This window comes from Oncorhynchus mykiss, chromosome 29, assembly GCF_057628025.1.
Source record: "Oncorhynchus mykiss isolate SJ-2025 chromosome 29, ASM5762802v1, whole genome shotgun sequence".
In the NCBI taxonomy this organism is placed as follows: domain Eukaryota; kingdom Metazoa; phylum Chordata; class Actinopteri; order Salmoniformes; family Salmonidae; genus Oncorhynchus; species Oncorhynchus mykiss.
In genome coordinates this window covers 23,852,135-23,860,040 of record NC_143050.1, presented here as the reverse complement: position 1 = coordinate 23,860,040, position 7,906 = coordinate 23,852,135, and the positions used below count along the sequence as shown (strand labels likewise).

General features: G+C 41.0%; 1 protein-coding gene across 1 annotated transcript; it reads right to left on the bottom strand.

Moving 5' to 3' along the window:
• Positions 1-403: 403 nt before the first annotated feature.
• On the bottom strand, positions 404-3,880 carry LOC149970394 (bile salt-activated lipase-like). Its single transcript, XM_090226217.1, has 2 exons — positions 1,174-3,880; positions 404-1,062 (listed from the first exon to the last, which is right to left on the bottom strand). The coding sequence occupies exons 1-2, from the start codon at positions 1,275-1,277 to the stop codon at positions 849-851; spliced, it is 318 nt and encodes a 105-aa protein (XP_090082343.1). The 5' UTR covers positions 1,278-3,880; the 3' UTR covers positions 404-848.
• Between the last annotated feature and the right edge of the window lie 4,026 nt (positions 3,881-7,906).

Below are 7,906 nucleotides of genomic sequence, written 5' to 3'. Positions count from 1 at the left end.
TAAATTCTGATGACAGAACTTCGATGTATAAGTTTACCCCAACATACTGTTTCTTTCACCATCGGGCTTGTGTATATTACTTGGTAGGAGTTTATAATGTCTATATAAGATAATGTCTTGACAAATACAAACAAAATACTTTTCACTGGTGGACAGAGTGGTATACTAGCAAGCAGGATCAAAGAGTTAGTCAGCAAACTTGCCTAAATATAAGTTTTATTCTTTTGAAAGATAAGCTTGAAATGGGCATAGTCTAATTGACTCAACAACCAAAAACACATGTATACGTTTAGATGTATTAATGAACCAGAAAATCTGGTTGTTTCTCAAAGTTAGCTGGATAACTCATTGATCCTGATTTGTCGTATACCCCTCTGGATAGTATTAAAAACAGAAAACAGGGTAGACTTCTTAATTGCATTAATTTAATTTGCCAATGAAAAAAATTGTTACAATCAGAAATGCATCTGGTGATACTGGTAACCTTGCATTTGTGACATGACAAGACCAATTTGTATAGCTGTGAATGATGCATCAGGGAGCCTGTGCTCAGTGAGAGCTTTCTCAGACGGAGGGCAGGCTGGGAAAAATGTTAGACCACCAGTTCACAAAGCGCACCCTCATCTTCTCATGGACGTAGTTCTTGTTCATTTGGGCATTGATCTCCAGGTATTTTTGCCCAGAGGTGGTGTATGCAGGCCAGGTCACAGGCACCTTCGACTCCCCGTTGTTGGGGACATAATGGTGAGAACATTAGATATATTATAGTTTTCGTGAGGATAACATCCCTTATACAGTAATCCCATCCAGTGGGGGAGACAAAAACATGATTGCATTGCAGCTCTTTTTTACCCAGTCCTGGCGAAGTTGGTCCAGTAGGCAATCAAGTATCTGGAGACGTCACGGTGGCTGGGCCAGTATGCCAGGGGTGTTGTGAAGGGCTTGCCGAACACATACTGCAGGTCATCAGCATGGTCAGCCTCCATCCAGCTGGGGTAAGGTTGGACTATCCCGGCCATGCGGCTGGGCTCCGAAAAGAGGTAGGAGTAGGTGCGTGCAGATCTGGAGTAGGGCAAGGACAGGAGAAATTACTAGATATCAGATATGTAATGCTAGGGTGGGAAACAAACTGGGTGAGAAGGGCGTGCTACAGTAACAATGAGGAAGACTAACTGGGCATTAGAGGCGTGCAGGTAGAGAGCAACCTGGGTAGGAACCAGGAAGATGTAGTCAGTTTCGATCATAACAACGGTCTTCTTGATTGTCTTCTGGCTCATCTCCCCAGTCAGCCGTGTACTCTGCGAAAGCGTTTTTTGTAGCGGCGTCTCCCTTCTTAGTCAAAGAACTCAAGAGCAGTTTCACATCTGACCTGTAGTGAGAAAGAGGAAGAGAGATGCACTATATATACAAAAGTATGTGGACACCCATTCATATTACTGAATTTGGCCATTTCAGCTACACTAGTTGCTGACAGGTGTATAAAATCGAGCACAAAAACATTTGCAGTAGAATGACCTTACTGAAGAGCTCAGTGACTTTCATTGTGGCACAGTTACAGGATGCCACCTTTCCAACTAGTCAGTTCATCAAAATGTATGCCCTGCTAGAGCTGCACCGTTCAACTGTAAGTGCTGTTATTGTGAAGTGGAAACGTCTAAGAGCAACAACGGCTCAGCCTCGAAGTGGTAGGCCACACAATCTCACAGAACAGGACAGCCGACTGCTGCAGTGCATGGTGCGTAAAAACGGTCTACCGAGTTCCAAACTGCCTCTGGAAGTAACGTCAGCACAAGAACTGTTTATCGGGAGCGTCATGAAATGGGTTTCCATGGCCGAGCAGCCTAAGATTCCCATGCGCAATGCCAAGCGTCGGCTAGAGCGGTGTGGAGCTCGCCGCCATTGGACTCTGGAGCAGCAGAAACATGTGATGAATCACGCTTCACCATCTGGCAGTCCAACGGATGAATCTGGGTTTGGCAGATGCCAGGAGAACGCTACCTGCCCGAATGCATAGTGTCAACTGTAAAGTTTGGTGAAAGAGGAATAACGGTCTGGGCTGTTTTTCATGGTTTGGGCTAGGCCCCTAATTTCCAGCGAAGGGAAATTGTAATACTACATTTAAAAAATGACATACTAGAAGATTCTGTGCTTCCAACTTGGTGGCAACAGTTTGGGGAAGGCTCTTTCCTGTTTACGCATGACAATGCCCCCATGCACAAAGCGAAGTCCATACAGAACTGGTTTGTCGAGATTGGTGTGGAAGTACTTGACTGGCATTTACTGGAGGCTGTTATAGCAGCAAAGGGGAGACCAACTCCATATTAATGCCTATGATTTTGGAATGAGATGTTCGACGAGCTGGTGTCCACATACTTTTGGTCATAGTGAATCTCTATATTGTTTTATGTCCTATGGGATTCGTGAAGAAATATGACGAGTTAACCGGGAAAGTGACCCTGTCAGGTAGCTTTCATTCATACATAGCACCCAGCCTAGCTAATGCGATGCTGTGCAATATTCCTTATTTTTTATAACTTTTTTTTCTCTTTCCTCCATTGATTTAGTCATCCTAATTTTAGCCATCCTACAAGGGTAAAAACACCAATGACTTTTGAATGGATGATGGTAGAAACAGGTTTGAGGTTTGGACCATTGGTTTTCTTGGAGGAGTTTCTACAAAATTGACACATTATTTTACCCATTGGTCAAAATATGCATTTCTGATTGGATACCCTAGAGATAAGGCCCAACAGATATATCAACCCCTTCTGAATCTCACTGTGTTAGGGACCTGGCTGAACTGATAACCCTGTCCTTTATTATTTGATTCTACTTCTACTTGTTAGACTCAGTTGGTTCTGTAAAATCTGCAGTTCCATTTCAGCTACACCATGCACATGGCCAACACCGAACAGAGTGCCATCTTCCTCCCAGGTAACCAATCAGCCCTCTTCCTCCCAGGTAAATAATGTCAGGGCCAGTGAAGAGGTGGGCATCCATGCTGTTGACCCCAGTGAGGTGGTCGCTGTCAACGGCATTGTGGAAAAGGTTGCCTGGGTGATCTGGCAGGAAGTCCCCATCGATCACAGGGGAGAGGGACCAGGTTGTCTACCATGGGGGCTAGAGAAGGCAGGCAGAGACAGACATACCTCTTGATGCTCTCAGCAGGACATGGTCATCACCAAATTACTGTGTAAAATGGTGGGCTGAGGAGACGTGAGCATCCGGCTAATGCTCATCTATACAGGTATCATTACAGGCATCAATGCATACAAATCACATCCTCCTCAGTGTCTTTCTCACAGCGTGCCACAGCCCCGTACATTAATCTCAGTGAATACTCACTGGAGGGAGAAACACCCAGGGCCGTGGTACCGGCCAGAGTGAGAACATTAGCATCAATAAGTTTCAGGCAGGCCATCATCTGATCATCCTTGGGGCAGCCCACCATTTCTCAGCAACCTAAAGAGACAGAAAGGGGGATGAGACATCCCTTTAACAGTGTTAAGAAACATATTATATTTTTTATCTTGAATAAAAGTGACTCCAAAATTACACAATACATTATTTACATTAGCCTGATGCTAAATTTATACTTAGTAGACCTTTTTTGTCCAACTACATTTCTATAGCATCTTCTTCACCTCAACGAGCTGATCAAAACCACAGATAGTAAGAAAAAACATGGCTACATTAAAACAGCTACATTAACAAATATGATATTTGGACAAAAAAAATTTGGACAAAAAAAAATAATAATAATTACAGTAAAGATCAATTGATAAAAACCAAATCAACTAAAATTAACTTACAGTGGCAGCAGAGGCGGACCCCAGGAACAGGGCAGCAGAAACCAAAATCCCCAGTGTCTTCATAACGGTCATCCAAAGACACCTGTCAGCAACACCTTTTATACAGGAGGAGGCCCCTCCCATCTCTCTAGCCATATTACACCATCACAGAGCATGTTCTGTTCCAGACAGACTTTCACAATGTCCATAAAGGCGCGTGCAGATTAGGTTCTTACTGCTTGTAGCAGAACTCGACGAAGCGAAAGTGAACATCTGTGCTCGCTAGTGCAGAGCAATTAGTGCTTTTTGAGTTTGTTTTCGGTTCGATTAAGAAAAAGTTAGCACGGTTTTCGATTTCAATCCTTTAAACATTTTTTATTAAATGCACTATGCATTATGTGTTAACAATCATTTATTCACATGACTTTAAATGACTTCACTTTAATAACATATTTCAGTTGTGTATATTACATTTAATTGAATTGTATTAATATTATTTCATTCCAAGTCATCATGTCATTTCTATAGAGCTACTGCCCAGTGTTTCTGCTGCAGGCATTTATTTATATGTGGCATTGTGGCATTGCACCACGGGAAAATGATTGCCGTCGCGGCAAAGTAAATATGGAACATAAAAAAATATTTCTGCAGAGGTGCACATTGAAGATGCTAGAACAGCTCTCATTTACTCAGTATTATCTGTAATTATGGCAGCATCCACATTAATGTAGAAGTGTTTAGAAACATATTACATTCTTAACTTGAATAAAAGTGACTCCAAAATTACACAACACATTATTTACCATTCATTTCTATTGGGCACAAAATGATATGAAACACAACCAAAATAAACAGTAAATGCATCCAAAAAGCTTGACATGATCATTGTGTACTAGGAATATGGGATCATTTTAAATCCAGAGCCAAAACAATGAAAAAAGTTGTCACTCTCCCAATACTTTTGGAGCTCACTGTATTTACCTAGTCAGCTTGTTGTTGTGTGTTTTATTCAAGATAAATATTCCTCTCGAGGCGCATTCAGGAGTGCCACAGGGAGGGAGACATGCATTCTTACAAGCAGTCAATGCACAACAATTCTTGAAATAGCGGAGGAAAAAACAGCAGTTTTAACAGCCTTTGTTGAAAGGAGGGGGATACCAGCTTTCCATTCCTACTTGATTTATTTCTCAACTCATAAATAAGCTGGAACTGCACCATCTTAAAGTAGGAGTTGTCAGCAGCAGCATGGTTGTGAGTGCATAGGGGAGAGTGGGTCTAAACAGGGGTCAATTGTAGAGTAACTTGGGTTAAAATACCTCCTACTTTTTTTTGCTGCCTATGCTGTCTGACAAAAATCACTATTTTAGTTGTTTTTCCAAAGTAAATAAGGCATACTTTTATGACAGCTGAATAAAAACTATCAATCACTTAGATCATGTATTTTCAGGTAGAGAATTCACGAAGCAACTGCTGTCTATTGTGTGTCTGCCTCCACACATACAGAACAAGTAAGAGCACAACTACTTATGGTCATTGTAGTTAATAACCATGTTTTTTTTCTCTCGCTACTCCCTACTATATTGCACAGGTCGGGCTTGATCTGATTTATATCTAGAGAAACTACACATTGAGCTCACAGAAAAAAAAATACGAAATGGAATTTAAATAATTGAACCCAATGTTGGTCAATTAATTGTTAAAAAAAAGAAAAAATCCTGACCTGTTCACCGGACGTGCTACCGGTCCCAGACCTGCTGTTTTCAACTCTCTAGAGATTCAGTCAACCTCCCAGGGTAGTTACAAACAGCACAGGAATGAAATCATCAACATGTATTGATCACGTTTACTAATACTGCAGAAATGGCAGAAACATATAGATCGGATGTAGTGATCACAATATAGTAGCCATATCTAGGAAAACCACATTTCCAAAGGCTGGGCCTAATATAGTGTATAAGAGGTCGTTAAATAAGTTTTGTAGCGATTCTTATGTTGATGATGTAAATACTATTTGCTGGTCTGTGGTGTGTAATGAGGAGCAACCAGACACTGCACTTGACACATTTATGAAATTGCTTATTAGTTACTAAAACATGAACCTACTGTATTAAGAAAATGACAAAAAAAACTTTTGAATCCACTTGGATTGATGAGGAATTGAAAAATGTAATGGTTGAGATGGATGAGGCAAAAGGTATGGCAAATACAGTGCATACGGAAAGTATTCAGACCCCTTGATTATTTCCACATTGTGTTACGTTACAGCCTTATTCTGAAATGGATTACATTGTTTCCCTCCCCAATCTACACACAATATCCCATAACGACAGAACAAAAACAGGTTTAGAAATTTTTGGAAATGTATTCAAATTAAACAACTGAAATATCACATTTACATAAGTATTCAGACCCTTTACTTTGTACTTTGTTGGATCACCTTTGGCAGCGATTACAGCATCGAGTCTTCTTGGGTATGACAGTACAAGCTTGGCACACCTGTATTTGTTGAGTTTCTCCCATTCTTCTCTGCAAATCCTCTCAAGCTCCGTCAGGTTGGATGGGGAGCGTCACTACACAGCTATTTTCAGATCTCTCCAGAGATGTTCGACCAGGTTCAAGTCCGGGCTCTGGCTGGACCATTCAAGGACATTCAGAGACTTGTGCCGAAGCCACTCCTGCATTGTCATGGCTGTGTGCTTAGGGTCGTTGTCTTGCTGGAAAGTGAACCTTTGCCCCAGTCTGAGGTCCTGAGCACTCTGGAGCAGATTTTCATCAAATCATCTCTCTGTACTTTGCTCTGTTCATCTTTCCCTCTTTCCCCAGTCCCTGCCACTGAAGGAAAAAAAACCATAGCATGATTCTGCCACCACCATGCTTCACAGTAGGGATGGTGCCAGGTTTCCTCCAGATGTGACCCTTGGCATGAAGGCCAAAAAGTTCAATCTTGGTTTCATCAGACCAGAGAATCTTGTTTATCATGGTCTGAGTCATTTAGGGTGCCCTTTTGCAAACTCAAAGCAAGCTGTATGTGCCTTTTACTGAGGAGTGGCTTCCATCTGCCCACTCTACCATAAAGGCCTAATTGATGGAGTGCTGAAGAGATGGTTGTCCTTCTGGAAGGTTCTCCCATCTCCATAGAGGAAATCTGGAGGTCCCTGACAAAGGCCCTTCTCCCCTAATTGCTAAGTTTGGCCATGCAGCCAGCACTAGGAAGAGTCTTGGTGGTTCCAAACTTATTCCATTTAAGAATGATGGTGGCCACTGTGTTCTTAGGGACCTTCAATGCTGCAGAAATGTTTTAATACCCTCTGTAAATAAGGTATGTTTTTTATTTTTAATAAATTACCTAAAACTTGTAAAACATTTTTTAAAGTGTTCTATTTGTCATTATGGTATATTGTGTGTAGATTGATGAGGGGAAAATGTATGTAACCAATTTTAGAATAAGGCTGTAACGTAACAAAATGTGGCAAATATGGTCTGAAAACTTCCCGAATGCACTGTAAGGCTGGCTGCACAACCGATTTTCAAAAGTACTGCAAATTTAGAAATTATGTGACTAAACTGAATAAAAATAAGAAACTATACGATGAAACAAATATAAATTATATAACGAATGATAGTAAAAAGCTTTGGAACACCTTTAATTACATTTTGGGCATAAAGGCAAACTCCGTGCCATCATTCATTGAATCATGTGGCTCATTTATGACAAAACCCACTGATATTGCCAACTACTTTCATGTTTTTTTCATTGTCAAGATTAGCAAAGTTAGGCATGACATGCCAGCAACAAAACGATGACACTATACATCCAAGTATATTTGACCAAATTATGAAAGACAAGCATTGCAATTTTCAATTCCATAAAAAGGAAGAGGTGAACATATTATTGTTGTCTATCAACAATGACAAGCCACCTGGGTCTGACAATTTAAATGGAAAATTACTGAGGATAATAGTGGACAATATCTTCAATTTAAGCCTACTAGAAAGTGTGTGCCCTCAGGCCTGGAAGAAGCAAAAGTTATTACGCTACCTAAGAATAGTAAAGCCCCCTTTTACTGGCTCAAATTCCCAACCAATCAGCCTGTTATCAACCCTGAGCAAACTTT